The sequence below is a fragment of the Cyanistes caeruleus genome, chromosome 24 (genome assembly GCF_971803275.1).
Source record: "Cyanistes caeruleus chromosome 24, bCyaCae1.hap1.1, whole genome shotgun sequence".
Lineage (NCBI taxonomy): Eukaryota > Metazoa > Chordata > Aves > Passeriformes > Paridae > Cyanistes > Cyanistes caeruleus.
The window spans coordinates 4871019-4898355 of record NC_141724.1 but is presented as its reverse complement, the minus strand read 5'-3'; the positions used below and the strand labels follow the sequence as shown (position 1 = coordinate 4898355).

Genomic DNA, 27337 nt, shown 5'->3' with positions numbered 1-27337 from the left:
GAATTATCTGGACAGGGGGGTTCCTCGTGCTTTATCACCCACCACTGTTGATGTTGTGCTGCCCCCAAAGACTTGAGTTGTGCTGGCACAACTGGAACATGCCAGGACTCCCATTGCCCATGGGGATATTGGCAGATGGATAATTACTGCTTATTTATAGCCCAAATCTCACTGGCTGCTGTGACCCCCATGGGAATTCTGCTCTGGGCACTTCTGCAGGATGGAGGTGAGAACACTTGCTGGGAAACCCAGGATAAATTCTTCAGGGAGGCTTGTGCCTGCTGGCAGGGGGAGCCCTGAGGGAGATTCCCTGCTCTGGAATCTTTTCCAAGCTGTCTGGAGCTGTGTCTGCTTGACAATTCCCTTCCAGCCATCCTACATGGGATAACTCATCCTTCAAACTCATCCAGGAGCTTCATCTCATCCAAGGGTGCTGGCCAGGAAGTTTTTTTGGGATGGTGACCCCCATCCCACCCCCCAGGAGGCCAGCAGTGGCCATGGGGTGATCCAGGTGAGATCCATATACCCCCAGAATGGATGCAAAGCAGCTGAAATATCCCTTGATCCAAGCTCTGGGACACAGAAACGGAGCAAAGTGGAAGAGGGAGAAAGGAAGAACATCCACATCATGCGTATTCCTTTATTGTGTTTTCCTACAGTTAAATGAAGCTGGACAGGAGATCTCTGCAGGAAACAGGGAGAGGATGGATACAGGGCTCATCTATGGATTATTTACAAACAGACAGAGCAAATGCAGCTCTAAGTAGCAGAATGAAAATCTTTCAAGTAACCATTTCCTCTTTATCCAGCCCATTCCTGGGCTGGAGTTGGGATTCCCTTCCCCAGCCCCTCCTGCCTGAGAAATTCCCTCCCTTTAGGGCCCAAAACAACCCCACAGACCCCTGATTTGTCCTGCCCAAGGGTTGAGGTTGGTTCCCAGGAAGGGCTGAGGTTGGTTCCCAGGAGCGTCTCGGAGGTGACGCAGCCTCCACCTTCCTCAGAAATTCCATCCTGGATTAATCCAGCTTTGATCCAAGGGCAGGAATGGGCTGCAGAGGGACAGGCAATGTCTATCCTACCTCCCAAATTCCCTCAATATTCCTATGCCTGCCTATGCTCTCTGCTGTCAAGCCTCCTGTAAAACGCTGAGAACGGGGGCTCTTCCTTGGAGAAAAAAGAGGAAATGGCCATGAAAGGGAGCAGGAAGTTGAGCTTCAGCCCCTTCCTAGTTTGGGTTTGGAAGGAGGCGGATTTGGGCAGGTCATAGAAAAAGTGGGAGCGAGTGACGTGTGGTGGGGGTTGGTTCTTCCTTTGGCTCTGCTCAGCAGAACGGTGAGACGGGAATGTTTTCTTCTTCTGGGAGGGAGGGAGAAAAAACAGGGAGTTAAACACACACAGAGAAGGGCTTGGAGGAGCAATTTTATGGAAAGAAGGGAAAAACTCAGGTGGGATTTCAGGGGCATGTGTCACCTCATCCCTTTGCCTTCCTCCGTGGTGATGAGAATGGAGCATCCCCCCCCACCTCCACCCCCTGTTTTTCCAAGTGTCACCTCAGGTGCCTCCTGCCTGCAGGGAACCTGCTTGAGGGTTTTTTGGTAGTTTTTGTTTCTTTTTTTAGCTTTTTCCTGCTTTTTTGTTAATATTCAACGATAAGGGAAACACCAGAGGGTCCCTGAAAAACAAAGTGCCAGAGCTAGTGGCTGGGAGCTGCTTGGAAAGGAGGGAAAGAGGATGGAATTCCTGCTGCTGCTCAGAATTAGTGCAAGAATTAGCATGACAAACCCTAATTAGGGTGATAAATCCTAATTAAAGTTTTAGGATGAGCTGAATGGCTGGGAGCAGCAGAGCGTGCATTGGGATATTCCCATCTGCTGAGGCTGGGCAGGTAGAATTGCAACAGGAGAGAAATAAAATTACTTCCTTTAGCTCAGGTGGAGGATTTGGGAATCTGTTTTTATCACTCCATGTGCAAGGGTGGGAATTGTCTGTCGGAGCCCACCCCACTGTGGGATGGGACTGAATCCATCCATCATCCCATGGGAGTTCAGCACAGGGATGTGACCACGTCCCTGGGCTGATGGGACCCCAGACTCCCCCTCCCCACTGTACCCAGTCCATCCTCCCCTCCCCTACTCGTAGGATTTCCAGGACTTGATGCCAAAACCAGGGGGAACCTACATCCCACCACCCCAGAAAATGGGATGGAGCCAGCTCTGATCATCCTTATTCCCCTCCCAGTCCTTTTTTGGGGGATGGATCCAGCTCTCTTCATCATCTTCATCCCCAGCTGTTTTTTTGGGATGGCACCAACTCTGCTCATCCTTACCTCCAGCCCCTTCCTTAGCCTTTTTTGGGGGATGGGGGGGATGGAGCTGCTTTTCTTCATCCCCTTCTTCCTTCCTGAGGATTGTTTTTGGGATTGAGCTGGTTCTGGTCGTCCTTATCCCCCATCCCAGCCCTTTCTTTTGGGGATGGAGCTGGTTCTGATCATGCCCCTCCTTTTCCTTCTTCCCCAGCCTTTTTTTGGGGATGGAGCCAACTCTGCTCTTTTTTCTCCCCTTCTCGAGCTTTTTCTGGAATGGAGCCAACTCTGATCAGCCTTACCCCTTCCCCACCCCTTTTTCTGGGATGGAACTGGCTCTTCCTCACCTCCCTCTCCTTCCCCAGTCTTTTCTGGGATGGAGCCAACTCTGATCATTTTCATCCCTGTCCCCTTCCCCAACTCTTTCTTCAGAGGGATCCAGCTCTGATCATCTTCATTCTCCTCCCCTTTTCCAGCCCTTTTTCTAGGATGGAGTCAGCTCTGCTCTTCCTCATCCCCTTCCCCAGCCCTTTTTGGGATGGAGCCAGCTCTGACCGCCCTCCTCCCCTCTCCTGTCCCTGTTTTCTGGCTCCAGCCTCTCTCCCATACCTGCTGGTGCTCAGAAGAGGCCGCAGTCCTTGAGGTTCTCTTTGATGATCACGTCTGTGACAGCGTCGAAGACGAACTTGACGTTCTGCGTGTCTGTGGCACAGGTCATGTGGCTGTAGATCTCCTTCACGTCCTTCCGCATGTTGAGATCCAGGAATTGGGTCTTGATGTAATTCCCTGCATCCTCAAATGTGTTTGGACCTGTGGAGGGAGGGGTCGATGCCAAGCTGCTCCCATGGGGGTGAGCAGCCAAGGAAAAGGGTGAAGTGCTGACCATGTGTAGCACAAAACTCCTTTTTACCCCATTTCTGATCTTCCAAATGCCACATCCGTCCTCTCCTCCGCTCCAACCTCCCAGGATTTGACTTACCACCCCACAGAGCAGAATGGAGCTGCTCATCCTCATCCCCTTCACAGCCATTTTTTGGGATATAGCCAGTTCTCATCCTCATCTCCCCTTCCCCAGCCCTCTGACAACATATCCCAAATCCAAGTTGACACATTTTTGCTGGGACCACACAGCTCCTCAGCCCCTGGTTTGGGGGGGTCTCGAGGAGGAGGGGTAAGGCCAGGAAGGGTCCAAACTCACCATCATACTCTGGGAAGCAGATGCTGAGATGGACTTTCTTAATCTTTTCCTCAAAAAGGTCCTTCTTGTTGAGGAAGAGGATGATGGACGTGGCGGCGAAGAACTTGTGGTTGCATATACTGTTGAATAGGTGCAGGGATTCGTGCATCCGGTTCTGCAGGGAAGCAGATTGTCAGGGATTGACACCCCCTTTGGGCCACCCTCAACCCCCATTCCCGAGAAATTAACTTTTCCCAGTTTGCCACAGCAGCAGCTGGTCCTGCTGCCTGCCCAGTCCCTCCTCCCCACCCAGAAATCACAGATAAATCCAGGTGATGCTCCGGGTTGGGAGTGGTTCCAGTCCCTCCTGGGATTGCCAGAAATGGATTGCGGTGATTTTACTGGGAAATTTGCCCATGGAGACCTCGCAGCCTGCGAGGAAGGTCCTCAGTGAGCACCATTCCAGTCAGCAGGTGGATGCTTGTGTTGGATTGTGGCTTCTGGCTGTTACCCACAGCTTCAGGAAGGAGCTGGGAAAAGGAAAACTCCAGATTTAGAGCAGATGTTGAATTCTTAGTTTGCTGCTGGGTCATCCTGAGGGGATGAGGATCCATCTAGGCAGAGCCAAGTCCAGTGGGGGGGTTTTCTTGATGTAAGGGTGATGCTCCATCTTTGTGGGCAGCATGTGGGTTCTCCAAGGATGGTTTTCCCTCATCCAGCTTCCTATCACAGAAGCTTTTCTGTATGCAGAGCACTGGCTCTGCCCAATCCTGCCCTATCCTGCACTGGGTGAGCATTCCAGCCTCTCCTAAGGGCTCCCATGGGAAGGATGCTCTCCTGCACGTGGCTGAGAAAGGGCTGTGAGCTCCTGCCCAGCCATGGCAGGGCCCAGGGATGGCAGATCCTGATCCAGCTTCAGCAGAAGGTATCTGGATGCCAAGGAGCAGCCATGGAACCTGGAGGAGATGCCAGGGAAGAAGCGGCTCCTGCTCTTGTCTTCATCCATTATCTCATTTCTTTAAAGAAAAACCCATTATGGAGCTTCCGTGTTCCTCCTCTCTGGATCTGTGCCCTCCGAGCTGCTTTCCCAGGGCTCTGCTGGTGCATCCCTCACTGGGCACAATGGATCACGTCCTTGTGCCCCCACACTGGGAGGGTGGGAGCTGTCCCTCCTTACCCCCTCTGCTCACCTCAGAGGGCACAGTGAGGCAGGAGGTGCCTCAGGACCAGATTTTCCTTCATCCCAGCAGTTTCCTGGCTCTTCCTGCCCTTCCCTTTGGCTTTGCTCCAGTTGTCTGGCTGTGTGGCCATTCTCTGGTGGCTCTGAGGATCTGCACAGGAGCACTCGGGGGCTTCCTCATAGGCAAGACCCATGGATTCATGACCCAGAGGAAGTGCAAACACCTTTACCAGGTGCAACTTGCTGGGAACCAGCTCCATCCCTCATCTCCCACACCTTTCCTGGACCTCCCAGAGCATCTGACAGTGCAGAGTGTTGTTCCTCCCTCTTCAGAGCCCCCTTGGAGCTCCCCGTTCCTCTCCCCCTTGGCTCCCAGTGTCTCCAGGACCCCAACCCACCACTTCGTCGTCCTCCACCAGCACCATGTCGTAGGCGCTCAGGGCCCCGCAGAAGATGATGCAGGTCACCCCCTCAAAGCAGTGGATCCACTTCTTCCTCTCTGAGCGCTGCCCTCCCACGTCGAACATCCTGGAGAGGGGACAAGGATGAGGGACACACACATCTGGTCCTGACACCCCCCATGTGATGGTTCCAGTGCCACATCCTCGGGGGACAGGAATCACTGTCCATGGGAGAGCACTGGTGGTCCCTTGAGTGTCAGGATCATCCCAAAATCCCTCCCCGCCATCAGAACTGGGGGGAATCATGGAGGCGTGGTCACGAAGGTGGGGCAGGCTCCCACGTACCTGAAATTCAGGTCTTTGACAGAGAACTTGGTCTCGATGATCCCTGTGGTCTTCACTCGAGATCGCAACACATCCTGCTCGTTGGGGAGGTAGTTGGGGGCTGTGATCCTGTCCAGCTGGTTCAGGTAACTGGGGGGACAGGAAGGGATGTGACCTGCTGCCGAGAGGCTGCCCATGTCTCCCCCTTTCCCTGGATTTCTGGGGATGGTTGTGGGGCTGAGCTCTGCCAAACACTGAGACTTCAGGGCAGTGACATCCCTGGGGAAGCTGAGGGACATCAAGGGTGGGGTCAGCAACACTTCTGGGATGGGGATGGCACTGGTGGGATGGATGATGGCAGCAGTGGGATGGAGGATGGCACTTCTGGTATGCAGAATGGCAGCAGCTGGATGGAGGATGTAGGACAGCACTGATGGAATGGAGGACAGCAGCAGTGGGAGGTTGGATAGCACTGGTGGGATTGCGGAAATGTACTGGTGGGATGGGTGATGGCACCAGTGGGATAGAGGATGACACTGGTGGGATGGAGAATGGCAGGCTCAGGGTATTCCCAGGAGCAGGGAGGAGATGGATTGTGCCAGGCTGGGTTGGAGCTGGCTGTGAGGGGGTCCCCAGGCCAGTCCCCGTTGTGCCCGCCATGTCCCCACTCACTACGCGGCTGAGTCGTTGAGCTGATACTCGGCAGCACGGTCAAAACACGCCTGAACCCCCCCATCCTTCCACAGCTTCTTGATGCAGGCGACCAGCTCGGGGGGCATCGTGCCCTCCTCGATGGAGTCAGCCAGGTTGAAGAGCAGCCGGCCTTCATCCTGTGAGAGGGACCTTCATCACCAACCTTCCCTCGGCCCCTGTTCCCCCAAAGTGCCCTCAGGACTGGGGGTACAACATGGGGCTTCCGTGGACCCTGGTTCCAGGGGCTGCCCTGGCCCCACCTCGTGGGGTTTGGGGGGACGGGGACACCACCCCGACTGACCGCGCAGGAGGACTCGGCGTAGTCGATGCCCAGTGTGGACATGGCGCGGATGATGGCCAGGATGGACTGGAGGATGTTCCCGTAGATGATGGACTTGAACTCCATGCACTCCTCCTCCGTGTAACCGTCCTGGTGGATGATCCTGGCAGGCACAGTGACTTCAGCCCCAAGCCAGGACGTCCCCTCTGGGGTGGGAATCACCACCCCACACTGGGCACCACCAGGTGACATGGGGGGGTGACTGGGGGTCCAGCCATCCCATGTCCGAGAGCTGGTGGCTCATCCTGGTGGCCTCCCCCTCCCCAGTCTGGCTGAGGCCATACTCACTTCATCTGCTTCACGATGGTGCTCTTCCCTGACTCTCCAGCCCCTGGAAAAGGGTGGGAGGGACACCTTAGTGCCCATCAGGGCCTGATGCCACAGCGATGGGCACCCCATGGGGACCAGAGCCACTGTCCCCCACCCTGGACACCCAGCCTGGCCTCTTCCCACCACTGCCATCATCCCCACACTCCTGTCACCCTTTGCACCCTGTGTGGGACCACAGCTCGGGGACCCCCAGGGTGGTGGGAACCCCCTGGGTGCAGGTCCCCCAGGTCCCACACCTCCCGCCCACTGTGGGCAGAGCCCGGCGATGCCTTTGGGGCCGTAAGCGGCTTAGGGCAGCACAGGAAGCTGCTTAGAATTAGGGTGTTAATCGCCTTGAACCCAGCCCCCCCACCTGGATAAGGCACCACTGCTGGCCCCTGCCCCATGGAGTCACCCCCCTGCCCCACAGGGTCACCCCCTTGCCCCGTGGGGTGCGGAGGGACCCCCAAGGAACCATCTCCTCCTGCCTGGCACCCACCAGCAGCTTTTGGGGTGCTGGTGGCAGGAGCTCCCCAGGCTCTTGCTGAGCCCCCTGAGATGTGGAACATCGTCAGTGGGACCCTGTGTCTTCATCCCATCCCCTGTCCCCCCACTGTCCCCTTTGTGCCTGCCATCCCCAAGAGCCGATGCCACCTCCAGCCCTTCCCAGGGATAACCTGGGGATGTCCTGGTGGCAGGACAACCTCTCCAGGCTGATGGCAGCTTGTCCAGGGGGTACCAGGGACAGGGCAGGAGGAGCCCAGGGGGTCATGAGTTCCCTGTCCCCATCCCCACATCCCCTGAGGCTCAACGGAGTAGAAACACGGGACATCTCCAGGGGACATCCCCTTCAGCCTTACCAAGCAGCAGCAACTTGACTGTCTTGGCCTCCTTATCCGCATCCTCCTGGAGCTTCTTCTCCAGCTCCTTGGACCTCTTGGCCATTTCCTTGTCCTCAGCACTGGCCCCGCTCCCCATGGCTTCGTTCTCCTCCTCCTCCTCCAATAACTCCACAAGCTCCTCTAGGTCCCCAGGCTTTTCCAGCTCTTCAAGGAGATAACACGCACACCTCGGGGACGAGGTGGGCACTGGAGGGTGAACCAGAAATTCCAAAAGACGTGAGCCAGGTACCCCACACCCTGACTCTGGGATGCCCCAAGCTGGCAGCACGCTTTGGTGGGTCCTTGCTGCTGGCTGCCCCCCGCTCTCTCCCTTAATTCCCCATGGATAACCTGATTTTTTTTGACCGTGGGATTTGGGGACTTTTTATCTTGCCATGTGACCCAGGAAATCCAATTAGCCCAAGATGGCAAAGATTAGGGCTCAGGGAGAAAAAAAAAGACGGAGCATCTCAGGGAGGTGGGCAGGGGGCTTTACATAAGGAGGGGCATCGGTGTGACACCCCCTGCCCATGGGGACCGGTCCCCTGAGGTGATTGAGGAAGTGGGGATCATCTTGGGGCTCCCTCCTGTCTGTGGGCTGTGACTCCACTTTTGGGGGGAACTGAGGATGGGATCAGGCCCTGGTTTTGTGTGTGTCCCCCACCCCTGGGTGCTCCAGAGTGATGGCAGGGGACTGGGTGGTGACAGGGGGACAGGGGGGTGGTGGCGGGGGGCGGTGGCACTGGGGGATTCCTCCTGCAGGGAAAAGGGAGCTAATTACCCCCGGGGGTGGGTAACGAGGCCCCCTAATCCTGCCCCACTGGGTGCCGCCCTCCCGCTGCCTAAGCTCTTTAATGGGATCGTGGCTCAGCCTTCCTCCTCCTCCTCCTCTTCCCGGGCTCAGCACCCCCCTCCCAGCCCATCCCCCAGCCCAGCAGGCCTCCCCAAACCCCGGGGGACGGGTGGCTGCCCCCCCTTCTCCTCCGAGCCTGTTTTCAGGTGGGCCCCACAGGGGGAACCCCCCCCCCGGGCCGGGCTTTGGGACCCCCAAAAGTCCTGCAGCTCCCCGGTGTTTGGGTTTGAGGTGCCCGAAATCCCTGCACTTCCCAGCGCCACTGCGGGCTCCATGTCCCCGCACCGGTGTCCCCGCGTCCCACCGGGCGCATTTTCCCTGCCAGCGCCGTTGCTTGGGGACACTCTGTTCCCGCTGTCCCCGCGGACACAAAGCCCTTTCGGAGCCTCTAATGAACTCGGCGCTAATGAGGGGGGTTCAATTAAAATACCAGACACCGCCACCCCCCCTCCCCGCGGCGTCCGGACAGTGCTGGGGAGGGGACATGACTCAGGCTGGGGGTCCTCAGTGTCCCCCGTGGCTCTTGCGCCCTCCCAGCCTGCCACAGCGGTGGCCCTGGTGGGTGGTGTCACCTCCCTGTCCCGTCACCCCCTCGACGAGGGGTGGGGGGCACAGAGAGGGGGTGGGTGACATTCCCTCCGCTCTAACAGCGGCTGAAAATACCCCCCCGCGCCGGTGGCAGCTTAGGGGACACTCGGGGCGCTCGGAGGGGACACAGCCCGACAGCCACCCAGAGCCACCCCGGCCCAGGTAGGGACACGCGGACACCGAGGCAAGGGTGACACCCCCGGGACCCCCGCAGCCGAGCTCCGCTTCTGGGGTGGCCCCCGGTTAGGCTGGGGGGTGAGCTGGGGGGCTCGGGGGGACAGGGGCTCCATGGGGACATTCCCAGGAGGGCTCACCCCGTCCCCAGCAGGGGCTCCGCTGGTGGCAGGAGGTGTGACAGGAGCTCTTCTTTTGGGGTGTGACAGGAGCTCTGCTTTTGGGGTGTGACAGGAGCTCTTCTTTTGGGGTGTGACAGGGGCTCTTCTTTTGGGGTGTGACAGGAGCTCTTCTTTTGGGGTGTGACAGGGGCTCTTCTTTTGGGGTGTGACAGGAGCTCTTCTTTTGGGGTGTGACAGGAGCTCTTCTTTTGGGGTGTGACAGGAGCTCTTCTTTTGGGGTGCTGTACCGCACCTGGGGGGGATCATCATCATCGCGGAGGAGGTGATGCCCCATTTTGGGGGGTACTCGCTGGTTTCGGAGGTACTCGGAGCCTTTGGGGGTACAGTGTTTAACGGGGGGGGGGTGACGGTTTTGGGGTGCAGCGCCAGCCCCGGACGGGGGGATGGGATGCCCGTGGGGGGCACACGGATTCCCACGGGATGGGGCCAGTCTGGGGGGGGGAGGAACGACACCCTGTGTTTTTGGGGAGCAGTGCCTGTTCGGGGGTGGCAGTGTCCATACTGGGGGGACTCGGGGGGGGGGATTGACCCTATTTTGGAAGCGTCGCTGTCACTTTGGGGGGGTCCGATCCCATTTCTCGCGGGGGCACGATGCCTGCCTGGGGGGGGTTAGGGCTGAGCCCGGGGGGTGACGACTGTCCCCGAGGAGGGGCTCAGGGCTGAGCGGGGGGTTCCCGACTGGCTCTGGGGTGTCACGGGTGTTCCCACCGAGCTACGGAGCTGCCTGGGGGTGGCTGTCACACAGGGCTGTCCGGGGGGGGGGTTACACCTCTATCCCGGGGGTGTCACGGCTGGCTGGGGACCGCGGCCGACCCCCACACGGCTACAGGGCGCTTCTCGGGGGGTGTCACGTTTGTCGGGGGGGTACAGGGCTGTCCCTGAGAGGGGGTCACGGCTGTCCCGGGGGTGTCTCAGCCCCGCATTCCCGGAGCTCACAGCCCCATCGCGGGTCTTGGCCCCTCCACCCGCCAGCGCCGCAGCCACCTCCTTCCTCCTCCTCCTCCTCCTCCTCGCCACATCCTCCGCCCGCCCCATCCTCTTCCTCGTCCCGGTTTCCGGCCGGGCCCCGCCGGGGACTTTGGTCCATTCCCGGGTTCCTGCATCAATCATCAACCAGGGGAGGGAGCGGCCGCTGCGGCCCCGCCGCCGTAAGAGTCCCCCGGGCGCCCCCCGCCACCCCCCGCCCCCATCACCATCATCACCATCATCACCATCATCACCATCATCACCATCGGCACCATCAGCTCCAGCCCCTCCGCCCCTCCCCGGCCCCCCTGGAGCCGCCATGTCCTCTGCCCCCCCGGCCAAGTGTCCCTTCAAGAAGCGGGGTAGCCTGCAGACCCCCAGCCCCGCAGGTGAGACCCCCCCCCACCCAAAATCCCCCCCCCGCCAGCCCACGGGGACAGCCAGGTCACGCCCAGCGCGGGGGGGACGCGATGCTGCGAGGAGGGGGGGATCAGGCTGGCCTTGGGAAATGCCGCGTTGCTGCTGAGAGGGGGTTTTTTGGGGGGGGGAGCCCACGGCCGTGTCCCGGTACCGGGAGGGGTGGCAGCGGCGGTGGGGGGTCCTGTGTGTCCCCTCCCAGCAGCGCCTCGGTGGCGCAGTGAGAGCGGAGGAAGAGGAGGAGGAGGGGGGGGAGCGCTGGGGGATGCGGGGCCGGGGCGGGGGGGGCTCCGCGGGGCCGAGCTCGGCTGCCACGTGGGGCGGTGGTGGCACAGGGGGGACAAGGTGGCACTTTGTGGTTGGCACCTGGCTGGCACCGTTGGCAGAGGGTCTCGGGGTGTCACCGGGGCTGTTCCCACACGTGGGTGGCACACGTGTGTTCCGGGTGGATGGCAAATGGTGGTGGCGGCACTTCGGCGTTGTCACCTGCCTGGTACTTCTGGGGGGGTCTAGGGGCGTCACCGGGGCTGCTCCTGACTCTCACATGTGTCCTGGGTGGCTGAGGTGGCACCTTGGGGTTGTCATTTCTCTGGCACCCGTGTTGGGGGGCGGGTCTTGCAGTGCCCCCAGGACTGCCACCTGTCACACGTGGGTGGCACAGGCTGTGTCCTGGGGACACAGGGCACTGTGGGTGAGGCGCCACCAGCACATCCCGATGACACCAGTGCCATCCTTGTCCGGGGTGACAGCAGCCCAGCCCCATTCCCGTTGGGGTGATGCAGGGAGAGAATGGGGTGGAGGCTCGTGTTCGGGGTTCAGGAGACCTGGATCTTCCCCCCGGGCTGTGCTGCGTGGAGGGGCTCTTACTGGTGGCCCCAGTTTAACCAGTAGGACCTGATTCCCAGTGCCCCCCCAGCCAGGTCCGTGGTGGGTTTGGGGGTTGCAGAGGAGGGTGTTGGCACTGGGGGGTGGCACTGGGCATCCCCCAGCCCGGTGGCCCCGGTGCTGACGGGAGCAGGGGGTGCTCTGGGGCAATGGGGTGTGTTTGGAGAGGGGACGATGCTGCCTTCCGTCCCTCCCGGTGTGGGGATGTTCCCCCTGTGATGGAGGGGATGGGATGGGGGGCTGCTAGGGGGAGAGGAGCCCGATGTTGTGCCTCCCGTGCCATGGGGGTCCTGCAGCCCAGCTCTGAGCCCCTCATTCACTGTTGGCTTCTTACAGCCCCCCAATGGAGCCAGCAGCCCTCCCAGTGCCCCAGGGGAAAAGACAGGGGGGTTCCCTCTTGCCCTTGAGCTTCCTCAGTTTCTCCATCACCCCCATTGGGAAGAGCATCCCAGCTCCATGGTGGGGAGGGGGAGCTGTGGAGTGGCTGATTAACCCCTTCCTGCCTGGGTGGGGGTCCAGACCCCCCCAGCTGATGTTGTCCCACTCCCTGCAGAGCTGCGGGGGGGGCCAGGGGCCCGACCCCTGCAGTCAGCCTGGTCCCTGCCCGGGACCCCCCATTGCCTGAAGCATTTCCCAGTGGATCTGCGCACTTCCATGGATGGCAAATACAAGGAGATCGCTGAGGTGGGTCTGGGGCACCAAGTTTGCCAGGTCTGGGGGGTGAGTGTATGTTGGGGGAGTGTGGGGGGGGGTCTTCCCTCCATCCTTCCCACTCTCATCCTCCCCAAACCCTCCTCCCCTCCCACTTTTTCAGCTCTGAGTTTGGGAATCCCTGTGAGCTTTTCTCTCCCAACCCAGGGGGTTGAGGCCAGGCACAGCTCATGGCAGGGCTGAGGCTGTGCCCAGCTGAGGCTGCACCCAGCTCATGGCAGGGCTGAGGCTGCACCCAGCTCATGGCAGGGCTGAGGCTGTGCCCAGCTCATGGCAGAGCTGAGGCTGTGCCCAGCTGAGGCTGCACCCAGCTCATGGCAGGGCTGAGGCTGCACCCAGCTCATGGCAGGGCTGAGGCTGCACCCAGCTCATGGCAGGGCTGCTCTGGGCACAGCTCATGGCAGGGCTGAGGCTGTGCCCAGCTCATGGCAGGGCTGAGGCTGCACCCAGCTCATGGCAGGGCTGAGGCTGTGCCCAGCTGAGGCTGCACCCAGCTCATGGCAGGGCTGCTCTGGGCACAGCTCATGGCAGGGCTGAGGCTGTGCCCAGCTCATGGCAGGGCTGCTCTGGGCACAGCTCATGGCAGGGCTGAGGCTGTGCCCAGCTCATGGCAGGGCTGCTCTGGGCACAGCTCATGGCAGGGCTGAGGCTGTGCCCAGCTCATGGCAGGGCTGAGGCTGTGCCCAGCTCATGGCAGGGCTGCTCTGGGCACAGCTCATGGCAGGGCTGAGGCTGTGCCCAGCTCATGGCAGGGCTGCTCTGGGCAGGAGCTGTTTTGTCGCTCACTGGCTGAGAACGAGATGCGGACGGCTCCGTATGAATTCCCCGAGGAGAGCCCCATCGAGCAGCTGGAGGAGCGGCGCCAGCGCCTGGAGCGCCAGATCAGCCAGGACGTCAAGTAAGCCTCGGGGGGTTCCCCTGTATCCCCCCAAGTCGCTGGAAGGGAACCCTGCATGGGGCCAGGCCACTTCCCTGCCCCAAGAGGCTGTCTCTGTGCCAGCTCTGTGTCCCCTCTCCCGTGGGTGTCGCACTTGGTGTCCCCTTTGCAGTGAGTTTTTGGCTGGTTTCTGTCTGGTTTCTGTTGTTTCGGCATTAACGGGGTGTTTTCTCTCCCCGGCCCCCCCATTTCTCTCCCCCTCGTCCCCCCGGCTGTCCCCCCCCTCCACCGCCGCCTCCTTGTCCCCAGACTTGAGCCCGACATTTTGCTCAGAGCCAAACAGGACTTCCTGAAAATTGACAGTGCTGCGGACTTACAGTGAGTGTCCGGCTCGGTGTCACCGGCCGGGGCCACGGGGGGGATCGGGGACCCACCTGGCCCCGCTCTGACCCAGCACACCCAAGCATGGAGCCAAGAGGTCCCTCCCAGCCACTCTCGCTGACACTGAAGGAGTCAACGCGCCTGGGGAGGGGGGTTGGGGTGAGCTGGGGGTCCCAGCTCTGCTGCTGGCACAGGACCCCTGTCCTGGCCCTGTCTTCCCCTGGATGGGGGGTCTGACGCTGTGTGTCCCCCTCCCTCCTGTCTCTGCTTGGGAGTTGTCTCTGTCGTGAGTTTTTTTTTGTTCTTTGTGCCCCTCTCCTCCCCCTCACTTTTCATTGTGCTCATCAGGGCTGGGGGATGTCTTTTGGGAAGGGGGACAATGCCATCACCAAAGAGGACACGGGTGGCACAGCTGCCACAACCTCATGGTGGCGTCCCCGGAGACAACATCACCATCCTGCCACCCCAGGGCTGGACACAGTCCCTGGGGTGGGGCTCATGCTGCTGTTGGGTACATGGGAACGGGGCAGATCTGTCATTGTCCCACTGGCCACGTCTGTCCCCACAGGCTCTTCAAGGAGCAGAATGACAGCCTGGTGGACCACGTCCCCAAGGAGCGGGAGGCACTGCTGGAGCGAGAATTCCAGCGGGTGACCATCTCTGGGGAGGAGAAATGTGGGGTGAGCCTCCCCCTGACCCCCCTGGAACCCAGGCAAAGGTCCCCAGGCTGCCAACCCCAGCTTGGGGGGTGGTTTTTCCTTTGGTGTCCCCTCTCCAGGTGCCCTTCACCGACCTGCTGGATGCGGCCAAGAGCGTGGTGAAGGCGCTGTTTGTGCGGGAGAAGTACATGGGGCTGTCGCTGCAGAGCTTCTGCAAGACCACGGCCCGCTACCTGCAGGAGCTCTCCGAGAAGCCCCTGGAGACCCGCGGCTACGAGGAGGTGCCCGAGACCCCCGTAGCTGCCGGTGAGCACGGTGTGGGAGGGGTCTCGGTGCTAGGCTGGGATGCTGGAGGAGCTTTTGGGGTGATGTTGTGTGTCTCCTGGCTGCAGATGCCCCCGTGCACCCCCCGTTTGCCGAGCAGCACCCCTATGAGACGTGGGACCCCCGGAACATGCCGGCAGACCTGGGCTTCGGGCTGAAGATGGTGGATGGTGTTGTGCATGTCTACACCAAGCAGGACATCACTGACAAGTGAGTTTTGTGAGGGGGAGGGTCCTACTCATTGGGGTGGTGAGTTTTTTGGTGGGGCTGTGTGACCTCCACATGTGTCCACCCCCAGGAGCACGGAGCTGGACCTGCCATACCCCGACCTGCAGGAGTTCATCGCCGACATGAATTTCCTCATGGCTTTGATCATCAATGGCCCCATGTAAGGGGAAGGGTCCCATGGGGGGGGTCTTACCCTGGGGGGGATCCCTTGATGAGGGTGTGACAGAACCCCGGGGACAGCCCCAAGGACATGGCAGTGACTCTGGCACACGGTGCTGGTGCAGCTCCCACGCCCACCCTCACCTGTGTCCAAGAGTCCGCATTCCCATATCTGTGGGGGCACCAGCCTTTTGGGGCTGGATGTTCTGCTTCCTCACCCCCAAACTGAGCCCCTCTTCCCTGTTTTGGTCAGCAAATCCTTCTGCTACCGCCGGCTGCAGTACCTGAGCAACAAGTTCCAGATGCACGTGCTGCTGAACGAGATGAAGGAGTTGGCAGCCCAGAAGAAGGTGCCCCACCGCGACTTCTACAATATCCGCAAGGTACCTGCGGATCCTGAGCTAGTCCCGGGTCTTGGGGGGTTCCTGGCTTGACTGGGGAGCTCTTGGAGGGTCTCAGGGCTCATCATCACCTCACTGGTGCAGGTGGACACCCACATCCATGCCTCGTCCTGCATGAACCAGAAGCATCTCTTGCGCTTCATCAAGCGGGCAATGAAGAAGCACCTGGATGAAATTGTCCACGTGGAGAAGGGGAAGGAGCAGACGCTCAAGGAGGTGTTTGAGACGATGAACCTCACGGCCTACGACCTGAGCGTGGACACGCTGGATGTCCATGCGGTATGGGAGCCTCCCGAACCCTGGGGATGAGCAGAGCCCCCAGCCCGTCCTTGGCTGGGGTGTGGGATCTGCTCCAGGGGGTTTTTCTGGGGCGTGGGGGGTTGCTGGGGGCTGTGGGTGGGGTGGGGGTGGGGTGGGTGATGAGGAGTCTCAGGTCACACCTGTCCCACGTTCAGGACCGCAACACCTTCCACCGCTTCGACAAGTTCAACGCCAAGTACAACCCCATCGGGGAGTCCATCCTGCGGGAGATCTTCATCAAGACAGACAACCGCGTCTCGGGGAAATACTTCGCCCACATTATCAAGGTGGGCCACCTCCCCTCCTCGTGGTGGCACTGCAACCCATGTCCCCTTCCTGGTGGCCAAGCAGTGACAGTTGTCACTTGTCCCTTCCCATCAGGAGGTGATGGCAGACCTGGAGGAGAGCAAGTACCAGAACGCGGAGCTGCGTCTCTCGATCTACGGCCGCTCCCGGGATGAGTGGGACAAGCTGGCCCGCTGGGCCGTCAGCCACCGCGTCCACTCCAACAACGTCCGCTGGCTCGTGCAGGTGCCCCGGCTCTTGTGAGTAAAGGGGGTACAGGAACCCTCCGTTGGGTTGGGGAGACCCAGGCCACCCCACTGCCAGCTGGGGTGGGGTGGGGAGCGGGGAAAGCCGGCTCTGAGCGGGGCCCATTCCCTGCAGTGACATCTACCGGACGAAGAAGCAGCTGGCCAACTTCCAGGAGATGCTGGAGAATATCTTCCTGCCGCTCTACGAGGCCACGATCCACCCTGCCCAGCACCCAGAGCTGCACCTCTTCCTGGAGCATGTGAGTGCTGCACCCTGCTCCTGGGGACACCCCCACCCAAACCCCGCCAGAGCGAGGGGTCACATCCCAGCCTGGGGCTGTCTCTCCTGCAGGTGGATGGCTTCGACAGCGTGGATGATGAATCCAAACCAGAGCATCACATCTTCAACCTGGATAGCCCTTTGCCGGGCAACTGGGTGGAGGAGGACAACCCACCCTACTCCTACTACCTGTACTACATGTATGCCAACATGACGGTGCTCAACCACCTCCGGCGGTAAGGACAGCCCGGAACCTGCGCCCCTCAGGAGGTTCTGGGGAGATCAGAGGGTGATGGTGACAGTCAAACACCCATTGCAGGAAGAGGGGCTTCCACACCTTTGTCCTGCGTCCACACTGTGGGGAGGCCGGTCCCATCCACCACCTCGTGTCAGGGTTCATGGTCTCAGAGAACATCTCCCACGGGTTGTTGCTGCGCAAGGTGAGCGAGGAGGGGGTCCCTGGAGGGGCTGGGGGTGTGGTGGGACCCCCCCTTACCCTGCTGTGCCCCACAGGCCCCTGTGCTGCAGTACCTCTACTACCTGGCACAGATTGGCATTGCCATGTCCCCGCTGAGCAACAACAGCCTCTTCCTGAGCTACCACCGCAACCCCCTGCCCGAGTACCTCTCGCGGGGGCTCATGGTCTCCCTCTCCACCGATGATCCCCTCCAGTTCCACTTCACCAAGGTGAGCGCTTGGGGGGCACCAGCCAGTGAGTCTCCAGGAGCAGCTGTGGGGTGGGCACGGGCTGGGTGATGGGATGAGGTCGGTAGTGGGGTGGGGTTGCTGGTGCAGTGTGGCAGGTGGTGAAGTGGGATCACCGGCAGCACCGATGGGCTCTGGGGGGTGCTGATGGTGTGGAGGGGCTGGGAGCAGGTGGGGACCCCTGTCCTGCCTGAGGGGTGTCTGTGGCGGGAGCTGAGGGGTGGCTGTCCCCAGGAGCCGCTGATGGAGGAATACAGCATCGCCACCCAGGTGTGGAAGCTCAGCTCCTGCGACATGTGTGAGCTGGCCCGGAACAGCGTCCTGATGAGCGGCTTCTCCCACAAGGTGAGGCCCATTCCCTCATTCCCAATTCTGCAGTTTGCCTATTCCTAATTCTCATTTGCCTCCATTTCCCCATTCCTATTCCAAATTCCCCCAATTCTCCCATTTGCCCAACCCTCTTCCCAATTCCCATGCACCTCCATTCCCCCATTCCCATCCCCAATGCCCACATTTGCCCGCTCCCATCCCAAATTCCCCCATTCCCAATCCCCATTCACGCCCAGTTGCCCGTTCCCAGTTCCCTCATTCCCCGTTCCCCATTCTCCCTCCATGGGCACTGGTAGCACTCAGGACCCTCTCCCACAGGTGAAGAGCTACTGGCTGGGTCCCAACTACCTGAAGGAGGGTCCGGAGGGGAACGACATCCGCCGGACCAACGTCCCCGACATCCGTGTGAGCTATCGCTTCGAGACGCTGTGCCAGGAGCTGACTCTCATCACGCAGGCGGTGCAGAGCGCCGAGCTGGAGCCCATCCAGGAGGAGGAGAATGTTCTCACCATCTCCCTCGGCACCCACTGACCACCCAGATCCCCCCTGAGCCCTCCGGGGCTCTGCTGCCGTCCCCCCACCCGCTACCTCCTGCCCTGGGAAGGGGCCGCTCCTGCTGCTGTGCTGGTGCCACCGGTGCCACCGCAGGGGACGATGGAGTTTGTTGAGTCTGCTCCGTTCCATCTTGTTTAGGTCATTTTATGGGTGTTTTTTTGGTCTTTTTCTGTTGTTTTTAACTGGAGTCTCCTTGCTGGCTTGGGCCCTGCTGGGCTTGATGACACAAGGAGGTGACAATGGGGGAGGGCACCGCCAGGGGGTCCTGGATTTACCTCCCGAGTTGAGGATGCAGTGACAAGTTGGGGGTCCTGGGTGCTGGTGTGGTGACAGTGTGGGAGTCCCAGCCCAGCCCCACCTGGGTCCTGACACTCTGTAAGCCCAGCACCCTCTCAGCCCGCTCTTCCACCCCGTGGGGACAACCAAAGGAACCCAGACCTGAGGTCTCTGGTGTCGGTGGGGACACAGTGGCCCAGAGCACAGGGGGATGGTGCCTGGTGGGGGATACTCCATCCTCATCACCACAGGGAGGAAGGCAGGGGGCAGGATGGGGACTGGTTCATCCTCACCACCTCAGGGATGAAGGGAAAGGGGACCAGGTGACATGTGTCGCTGTCCCCAGCACTCCCAGGAGATGTTTGTTTGTGGCCCAGATCGGGCTGGAGCAGGCTTCTCCCATCCCGGTGGGGATCACCCCCTCTATCCCTGCAGTCCCCCATCCCAGTCCTGCTCATCTGCATCTGGAGCCAGCATTCCCGGGAAAACCCAATGGCGATTGTAAAAACAACAAACAAAAGAGTTTTGGAAAAAACAAACCCTAACCAAGCATGAAAAATAAAAGTATTTAAGTAAAACACTGAAATTGAAATGGGGGGGGGGGGGGAGGGAGGGAGGGAGCGCAGCCCCAGAGGGAAACTGAGGCACAGGGTTGTGTGTCCACTCATGGCCTGGGTTTGGGGGTCCCCAAGGTGATGTGGGAGGGGCAGGGGACGGATCCTGAGCGGTGGTGGCAGCGCCAGCGCCCAACCTGGCACCCTGCCCGCACCCTGTTTGCTCTGTCTGCACCCTGCCAGTTCTCTGCTCATTCCCTGCCCATTCCCTGTCTGTTCCCTGCTCATTCCCTGTTTGTTCCCTGTCTGTTCCCTGCTCCTTCCCTGCTCATTCCCTGTTTGTTCCCTGCCCATTCCCTGCTCGTTCCCTGACCATTCCCTGTCTGTTCCCTGCTCATTCCCTCCCTGCTCCCTGCCCATTCCCTGCCCATTCCCTGTCTGTTCCATGCTCATTCCCTGTTTGTTCCCAGCCCATTCCCTGCCCATTCCCTGCCCGTTCCCGCTGACGCCCGTGGGAGGGGACGGGGGCGGGTCCTGTCCCGGTCCGTCCCAGTCCGTCCCGGTCCGTCCCGGTCCGTCCCGGTCCGTGTTCTCGCAGAGCCGCAGCCGGTGTCACCATGGTGGTCACCCTGGGGTACTGGGACATCCGCGGGGTGAGCGGCATCGAGGGGTGACAGCGGCGCGCTGGGGGGTGCGCAGGGCTGGGGGGGCGCTGGAGGTCCCAGGGTGGGGGGGACAGTCCGGGGGGGTTTTGGGGTGCCAAAAGCGGGTGTTGTGCCCCGCAGCTGGCCCACGCCATCCGCCTGCTGCTGGAGTACACGGAGACCCCCTACCAGGAGCGCCAGTACCGGCCTGGCCCAGGTGAGCGGGGCCAAGGGGGAGCGACCCCCAAATCCCTCCGCCCCCTGCCCCTGCTGCTGTGCCAGACAGCAGCGGGGGGGGGAACGCCCCCACTTGGCAGCCTGACCCCCTCCTGCCTGCTCGGGGGGGTCACCTTTGTCCTGCCCCGACCCCCCCAATAAAAGGACCTTGACCCTTTCCATGGGCAACGTTCTCTCGGATCTCTCCACGGTGTCCCGGGTCAGAGGGTGTCCCGGGACAGAGGGGGGACCCCCCCCAGTGTCCGCATCCCCCCATTGCTGTGGGTACCACGAGTGGGGCAGAGGGGCTGGGGAACCCCCCCAAAATCTCTCTGCCCCCCCCAGCCCCTGACTATGACCCGAGCGACTGGACCAAGGAGAAGGAGAAGCTGGGGCTCGACTTTCCCAACGTAGGTGATGGGGAGGGGGTGGGAAGGGGGTGTGGGGGTCACCGGGGTGACTCGGACCCCCGGCACCCCCCAGCTCCCGTACCTCATCGACGGCTCCACCAAGCTGACCCAGAGCAACGCCATCCTGCGCTACATCGCCCGCAAGCACAACATGTGTGAGTGGGGGGTCCCAGCGCACGGGGGGGGTCCCCGCGGTTTTGTGGGGCGTGGGTTGACACCTCCCCACCCCGCAGGTGGCGAGACGGAGGAGGAGAAGCAGCGCATAGACCTGCTGGAAAACCAGCTCATGGATTTGAGGATGAACTTTGCCCGGATCTGCTACAGCCCTGACTTTGTGAGGAGCCCCGTGGGGGTTATGGGGGGACAGATCCCCCCCAGACCCTGGGGTTATCCCCCTGGGAGGGACAGATCCCCCCCAGACCCTGGGGTTATCCCCCTGGGAGGGACAGATCCCCCCCAGCCCCCGGGGTTGTCCCCCAACATGGGACAAGGGGGTCGGGCCACCAGCAGCCCGGGGGTGTGTGCTGGGGCACATCCCTTGGCTGGCTGCAGTCGGGGGGTGATGCCCCGGGGTTCTGGGGTGGCCGGGGGGAGCAGCCCCCCTGAGCCCCTGTGCCCCTCCCGCCGTGCAGGAGAAGCTGAAGCCGGCCTACCTGGAGCAGCTGCCCAAGAAGCTGCAGGAGCTGTCTCGGTTCCTGGGCTCCCGGCCCTGGTTTGCGGGGCAGAAGGTAGGTGGGGGATGCTGGGGGGGTTTGGGGAGTCCCTGTGGGGGCTGACCCCCCTGCCCCTCCCCCAGATCACCTACGTGGACTTCCTGGCGTACGACGTGCTGGACCAGCAGCGCATGTTCGTGCCCGAGTGTCCCGAGCTGAAGGGAAACCTGGCCCAGTTCCTGCAGCGCTTCGAGGTGAGCAGGGGCACGGGGCAGCCCCGGTGTCCCCAGCACCATCTCCATCCCATCTCCATCCCTGACACCCCAGTGTCCCCAGCACCATCTCCATCCCATCTCCATCCCTGACACCCCAGTGTCCCCAGCACCATCTCCATCCCATCTCCATCCCTGACACCCCAGTGTCCCCAGCACCATCTCCATCCCTGACACCCCAGTGTCCCCAGCACCATCTCCATCCCATCTCCATCCCTGACACCCCGGTGTCCCCAGCACCATCTCCATCCCTGACACCCCAGTGTCCCCAGCACCATCTCCATCCCTGACACCCCAGTGTCCCCCGCCGTGTCCATCACCGTCCCTGACACCCCAGTGGCTGTGTCCCTGTCCCATCCCAAACCTCATCCTTCATCCAGTGCTTCTGTCTCCGTCCCCATTCCTGTCACCCCTATGACCCCATCCCTGACCCCCCGGTGTCCCAGTCCCTGTCCCTAACACCCTGGTGTCCCCATCACTGACATCCCAATGTCCCCATCCCATTCCTGACTCTCCAATGTCCCCGTCCCAATTCCTGACACCCCAGGGTCCATCTCTGTCCCCATCCCTGAGCCCCTGCTGTTGCCATCCCTGTCCCAAACACCCCAATGTCCCTGTCCCAACACCCCAATGTCCCTGTCCCAAACACCCCAATGTCCCTGTCCCAAAAACCCCGGTGTCCCTGTCCCAAACACCCCAATGTCCCTGTCCCAACACCCTGGTGTCCCTGTCCCAAACACCCCAATGTCCCTGTCCCAAACACCCTGGTGTCCCTGTCCCAAACACCCCAATGACCCTGTCCCAACACCCTGGTGTCCCTGTCCCAAACACCCCAATGACCCTGTCCCAAACACCCTGGTGTCCCTGTCCCAAACACCCCAATGACCCTGTCCCAACACCCTGGTGTCCCTGTGCCCATCCCAGGCACCCCAGTGTTCCCATCCCTGACCCCGGGGTGTCCCCATCCATGTCCCCACGTGTCCCTGTTCCCCCAGGCCCTGGACAAGGTCTCTGCCTACATGCGCTCGGGGCGCTTCATGAAAACCCCGATTTTCTGGCGCACGGCCAAGTGGTGCAACAGCAAGGAGTGAGGGGCTGCCCCCCGTGCCCCCCAGAACTCCCCAATAAAGCGTGGGGGGCTCCCCCGTTGTCCAGCCGCTGTGTGGGGTGCACTGAGCTGCCGAGGGGCTGCGGTGGGAGCTGCGGGAACCCCTCATTTGTGGGGTAACCCCTGGGGTCGGGGTGCTGGAGCCTCCTGGATCCCAGGATGGGGGAAGCCACTGCCCCCTGCACCCCCAGGGAAAGGGGGACCCCCGCGGAGACTGTGGGGACCAAGGTGGGGTCCCTGTTCCCCCCGGGATGGTGAGACCCCCCCTGCAGCTTAGGGGATTGAAAGGGGGACCCCGGTGAAGCTTGAGGGGGTGTCACAGAGGGACACACGGCTCTCAGGATAAGGGGGTCCCCGTGGAGCTTGGGGGGGGTCACAGGGCTCCCAGGAAAGGGGGGAACCCATGGAATTTATGGGGTTGCAGAGCCCCCAGAATAAAGGACCCCATGGAATTTGTGGGGTTGCAGTGCCCCCAGAATAAGGGACCCCATGGAATTTGTGGGGTTGCAGTGCCCCCAGAATAAAGCGGTGCCAGGGGTGGATGGGGTGTCACAGAACCCCTGGGATAAGGGGGACCCCATGGAATTTGGGGGGCCGCAAAGCCGCGGGGATGGGGAAGGTCACAGTCCCCTGTTAAGGGGTCCCCATAGGATTCGGGGGGGTCTCAGACACTCCGGGGTAGGGGGGACCCCGCGGACTTTGGGGTGGTCACAGAGCCCTCAAGACAAGGGGGTCCCGTGGGGATGGGGGGAACCCCAGGGAGTTTGGGGTGGTCACAGAGCCCTCAAGACAAGGGGGTCCCGTAGGGATGGGGGGAGCCCCAGGGAGTTTGGGGGGGTCACAGAGCCCTCAAGACAAGGGGGTTCGGTGGGGATGGGGGGAACCCCAGGGAGTTTGGGGGGGTCGCGGAGCCCCCGGGATAAGGGGGCTCCATGCGGACTGGGGGGGTCCCAGAACCCTCGGTTCAGGGGGGTCCCCGCGGAGCTGGGGGGGGTTCCCAGACTCTTTAAGCCCCGCCCCCACGGCCTCCCCCTGCCCCTCCCCCCGGGGGGCGTGGCCGTGTCACGCGGGGGGCGGGGCCGGGAGCGCGCGCCATGGCGGTGTTGGGGTACTGGGACATCCGCGGGGTGAGCGGGGGACCGGGGGGGACACGGGGGTCTGGGGGGTACCCGGGGGGTCTGGGGGGTACCCGGGGACTCCCCGGGGGATATGGGGGGGACCCGGGGGGGCTCCCCGGGGGGTCTGGGGGGGACCCGAGGGCTCCCCAGGGGCTCTTCGGGGTTCCCCCTGCGCTTTTTGGGGGGTCTCCGGGGGTCCCTTCGGTCTTTCGGGGGATGTTCGGGGGGTTTGTGGGGTCCCTTCTGGTTTTGGGGGTGGGGGCTGCACTTGGGTGGGGGTGCAGGGGTCTGTGGGTTTCTCTTTTGTCTTGGGGGGGCTGTGGGGATCCCTCTGGACTTTTGGGGGGCAGGGAGGGGTCGTCGGGGGTCCCGTTGGTCCTGTGGAGGGCTGCGGGAGGTCCCTTTGAGCTTGTGGGGCGCCTTCGGGGGTCTCCTGTGTCTTTTGGGCATGTTGTGAGGGTCCCTCTGGTTTTTGGGGGGAGGCGGCTGTGGGGGACCATCAGTCTTGGGGCAGGGGGTCGCCCTTGGGGGGCTGCGGTGAGTCCGTGGGGGTCCCGCTGGGTTTTGGGAGGTCTTGGGCTCCCTAATGCTGGGGGGAGCTGCGGGAGCCCCTCTGGTGTCCTGGGGGGGCTGTGGGGACCCTCAGGGGAAGCTGTGGGAGGTGTCCCTGATCTTTTGGGGATGGTCTGGGATGTCTTGTGGGGGTCCTGCTGCACTTGGGGGTGGGAGGGTGCTGCTTTTGGGGGGGTCCCGCTGTGCAGGGGGTGCTGACTGGGGGTCCTGGGAAGGGAATGCAGTTTGCCCTCCCCCGTGCCTCAGTTTCCCCACGTGTGAGGCAGTTCTGGGCCGTGTGTGGGGGATGTTTTTGGGGCGTCTCACCGATCCCTCTCCCCAGCTCGCCCACGCCATCCGCCTGCTCCTGGAGTACACGGAGACACCCTACGAGGACAAACTCTACAGCTGTGGGGAAGGTGAGGGGGGTCAGGGGGTCCCCACACCACCCCCAACCTCTCTGGCTTTTGGGGAGGACACGACACCACCCAGCCCCCCCTTCCCTTCCAGCTCCCGACTACGATAAGAGCCAGTGGATCAACGAGAAGGAGAAGCTGGGGCTCGACTTCCCCAACGTAGGTGCTCGGGAGCTGGGGGGGCTGTGGCTGGGGGCTGGGGGTGTCCCCATGTCCCAGTGTCCCCATGTCCCCCCCAGCTCCCGTACTTCATCGATGGCCCCACCAAACTGACCCAGAGCAACGCCATCCTGCGCTACATCGCCCGCAAGCACAACATGTGTGAGTGGGGGGCTCGGGGGGCTGGGGCTGGACTGGGGGGGCTGGGGCTGGACTGGGGGGGCTGGGGCTGGACTGGGGGGCACTGGGATTGGATTGAGGGGGGCTGGGATTGGATTGGGGGGGCTGGGGTTGGACTGGGGGGCACTGGGATTGGATTGAGGGGGGCTGGGATTGGATTGGGGGGGCTGGGGCTGGACTGGGGGGCACTGGGATTGGATTGAGGGGGGCTGGGGTTGGATTGGAGGGGCTGGGGTTGGATTGGGGGGGCTGGGGTTGGAGTAGGATTGGAATTAGATTGGGATTTGGTTGGGTTGGGGTTGGAGCAGGGTTGGGTTGGGGTTGGGGTTGGAGCAGGGTTGGAGCGGGGCTGGGATTGGAGCAACGTTGGGATTGGAGCAGGGTTGGGGTTGGAGCAGGGTTGGGGTTGGAGCAGGGTTGGGGTTGGAGCAGGGTTGGGGTTGGGTTGGGGTTGGAGCAGGGTTGGGGTTGGGATTGGAGCGGGGCTGGGATTGGAGCAGGGTTGGGGTTGGGGTTGGAGCAGGGTTGGGGTTGGGATTGGAGCGGGGCTGGGATTGGAGCAGGGTTGGGGTTGGAGCAGGGTTGGGGTTGGGGTTGGAGCAGGGTTGGGGTTGGGATTGGAGCGGGGTTGGGGGTGAATTGAGGTTCAGTTGGGTTTGCTTTGGGGTTGCAGTTGGGGTACAGGTTGGAGTTGGGGTGAACATGGGGTTGGAGCTGAAGTTAAATGGACCCACAGCCAGCAGCAGGGCTGGGCTCAGGGGGGTTTGGGGGAGCAGAGCTGGGCTCAGGGGGGTTTGGGGGAGCAGGGTTAGGGTTAGGGCTGGGCTCAGAGGGGTTTGGGGGAGCAGAGCTGGGCTCAGGGGGTTTGGGGGAGCAGGGTTAGGGTTAGGGCTGGGCTCAGAGGGGTTTGGGGGAGCAGAGCTGGGCTCAGGGGGTTTTAGAGGAGCAGAGCTGGGCTCAGGGGGGTTTGGGGGAGCAGAGCTGGGCTCAGGGGGGTTTGGGGGAGCAGAGCTGGGCTCAGGGGGTTTTAGAGGAGCAGGGCTGGGCTCAGGGGGTTTGGGGGAGCAGGGCTGGGCTCAGGGGGGGGTTGTGCCCCCAGCACTGACATCAGCCCGTGCAGGTGGTGAGACAGAGGAGGAGATCCTGCGTGTGGACATGCTGGAGAACCAGATCATGGATTTCCGCATGAGCCTCGTCATGGTCTGCTACAACCCTGACTTTGTGAGTGTCCTGCAGGCCGGGGGAGCTGTCCAGCCCTGGGGACCCCACGCTGGCAGGGTGCTCCCCAGGGTGACAGGACAGGCTGGGGCTGCCCTTCCTCACCCCTTCCTCCCTCCCTCAGGAGAAGCTCAAGCCGGGCTACCTGGAGCAGCTCCCGGGGAAGCTGAAGCTCTTCTCCAACTTCCTGGGGGACAGAAAGTGGTTTGTGGGGGAGAAGGTACTGCCAGGACTGCCAGGGGGGCTGAGGGGGCTGGAGAGGGGGTTTGTCCTCACTGTGTCCCCCCGATGTCCCCAGTTGACCTTCGTAGACTTCCTCATGTTCGACGTGCTGGACCAGAACCGCATCTTTGAGCCCAAGTGCCTGGAGCCCTTCAAGAACCTCAAGGACTTTGTGGAGCGCTTTGGGGTGAGCAGGGGCACCCTGAGGTCACCCCTGGGTGGGGGCTGTGGTGCTGGGGGCGTCCCTGACGCTCCAGCTGTGTCCCCAGGCTCTGGAGAAGGTGGCTGCCTACATGAAGTCCAGCCGCTTCCAGAAGATGCCCATCAACAACAAGATGGCCAAGTGGGGTAACAAAAAGCTGTAGGAGCTCAGCACGGGGCTCGGAGGGTGGGGGGAGTCCTAACCCACCCCCCCAGCATCCTCCATCCTCGGGGGGGACAGCACTGCTGGCATGAACCCCCCCAAGACAATAAAGTGCTTTTTTAGATGTGGCACCCAGAGCCCCTGACGAGCCTTGTGATGTTGGGGGGCACTGAGGTGACCCCAGCCGTGGCTGGGGGTTGGTGGGTGTGGGGTGAGGGGGGTCCCTGCCCCAGGGGGCCCAATCCCTGCATGGCTGGTTTGGTTTGGGGCTCAGCCCAGGGCCCTCTCTCTAGGAAAGGAGCCCTGCACCTCCCTCCTTCCCGCCCCCACTCCTCATTAGCACATTCCTAATGAGCTCTAATGAGGCAGCCCTGACAAAGGCTGGGGGAGGGAGCGTTGGTGCCCTGCCACCCGCCCAGGGTGCTGAGTGGGGTGGGCTGGGGACAGCCCTGTCCCCTGGGGCCCCTCACTGCCATCGACTCGAAAAGATGGGGACCAGGAATGGGAAATTCTGTGTCCCTATTCCCCCTTCCCTGTCCCCCCTCCCCTGTCCCTGTCCCCCCTCCCCTGTCCCTGTCCCCCCTCCCCTGTCCCTGTCCCCCTCCTCTGTCCCTGTCCCCCGTCCCTGTCCCCCCTCCCCTGTCCCCCTCCTCTGTCCCTGTCCCCCTCCCCTGTCCCTGTTCCCCCTCCCCTGTCCCCCCTCCCTGTCCCTGTCCCCCCTCCCCTGTCCCTGTTCCCCCTCCCCTGTCCCCCCTCCCTGTCCCTGTCCCCCCTCCCCTGTCCCTGTCCCCCTCCCCTGTCCCTGTCCCCCTCCCCTGTCCCTGTCCCCCCTCCCCTGTCCCTGTCCCCCCTCCCTGTCC

At 62.0% G+C, this 27337-nt stretch overlaps 4 protein-coding genes and 1 long non-coding RNA gene across 13 annotated transcripts; 4 read left to right on the top strand and 1 right to left on the bottom strand.

Annotated features, from left to right (window-relative positions):
- Window positions 1–14: 14 nt before the first annotated feature.
- On the top strand, window positions 15–1367 carry LOC147649429 (uncharacterized). Its single transcript, XR_015279099.1, has 2 exons — window positions 15–511; window positions 660–1367. It is a non-coding gene; the product is annotated as an uncharacterized LOC147649429 (long non-coding RNA).
- Window positions 627–10491, bottom strand: GNAT2 (G protein subunit alpha transducin 2). Of its 4 annotated transcripts, none has more exons than XM_086862279.1 (10): window positions 8746–8859; window positions 7587–7814; window positions 6706–6748; window positions 6379–6520; window positions 6057–6214; window positions 5406–5534; window positions 5058–5187; window positions 3501–3654; window positions 2912–3112; window positions 627–1356 (listed from the first exon to the last, which is right to left on the bottom strand). In XM_086862279.1, the coding sequence occupies exons 1-9, from the start codon at window positions 8771–8773 to the stop codon at window positions 2922–2924; spliced, it is 1203 nt and encodes a 400-aa protein (XP_086718405.1). In that variant the 5' UTR covers window positions 8774–8859; the 3' UTR covers window positions 627–1356; window positions 2912–2921. The 4 variants fall into 4 exon arrangements, with proteins under 4 accessions (XP_086718405.1, XP_086718407.1, XP_086718408.1 ...); XM_086862281.1 differs by lacking the exon at window positions 8746–8859 and adding an exon at window positions 8389–8433; XM_086862282.1 differs by lacking the exon at window positions 8746–8859 and adding an exon at window positions 10389–10491 and having other exon boundaries at window positions 630–1356.
- Window positions 9058–18969, top strand: AMPD2 (adenosine monophosphate deaminase 2). 6 transcript variants are annotated; one of them, XM_086862274.1, is made up of 18 exons: window positions 9058–9210; window positions 9607–9705; window positions 12226–12356; window positions 13151–13281; window positions 14210–14321; window positions 14420–14606; window positions 14693–14834; window positions 14923–15012; window positions 15265–15394; window positions 15497–15691; window positions 15868–15999; window positions 16094–16257; window positions 16379–16505; window positions 16598–16761; window positions 16845–16965; window positions 17039–17212; window positions 17465–17575; window positions 17879–18969. In XM_086862274.1, the coding sequence occupies exons 3-18, from the start codon at window positions 12327–12329 to the stop codon at window positions 18089–18091; spliced, it is 2223 nt and encodes a 740-aa protein (XP_086718400.1). In that variant the 5' UTR covers window positions 9058–9210; window positions 9607–9705; window positions 12226–12326; the 3' UTR covers window positions 18092–18969. The 6 variants fall into 6 exon arrangements, with proteins under 6 accessions (XP_086718400.1, XP_086718401.1, XP_086718397.1 ...); XM_086862271.1 differs by lacking the exons at window positions 9058–9210; window positions 9607–9705 and adding exons at window positions 10447–10759; window positions 13570–13638; XM_086862273.1 differs by lacking the exons at window positions 9058–9210; window positions 9607–9705 and adding exons at window positions 10468–10552; window positions 13570–13638.
- A 485-nt stretch (window positions 18970–19454) lies between these two features.
- LOC111939714 (glutathione S-transferase 2) lies at window positions 19455–22294 on the top strand. The gene is made up of 8 exons (XM_086861977.1): window positions 19455–19598; window positions 19731–19806; window positions 20151–20215; window positions 20289–20370; window positions 20449–20549; window positions 20848–20943; window positions 21012–21122; window positions 22136–22294. The coding sequence occupies exons 1-8, from the start codon at window positions 19563–19565 to the stop codon at window positions 22229–22231; spliced, it is 663 nt and encodes a 220-aa protein (XP_086718103.1). The 5' UTR covers window positions 19455–19562; the 3' UTR covers window positions 22232–22294.
- A 994-nt stretch (window positions 22295–23288) lies between these two features.
- On the top strand, window positions 23289–26608 carry LOC111944430 (glutathione S-transferase Mu 1-like). Its single transcript, XM_086862283.1, has 8 exons — window positions 23289–23375; window positions 24262–24337; window positions 24429–24493; window positions 24574–24655; window positions 25794–25894; window positions 26016–26111; window positions 26190–26300; window positions 26383–26608. The coding sequence occupies exons 1-8, from the start codon at window positions 23343–23345 to the stop codon at window positions 26476–26478; spliced, it is 660 nt and encodes a 219-aa protein (XP_086718409.1). The 5' UTR covers window positions 23289–23342; the 3' UTR covers window positions 26479–26608.
- Window positions 26609–27337: the final 729 nt, after the last annotated feature.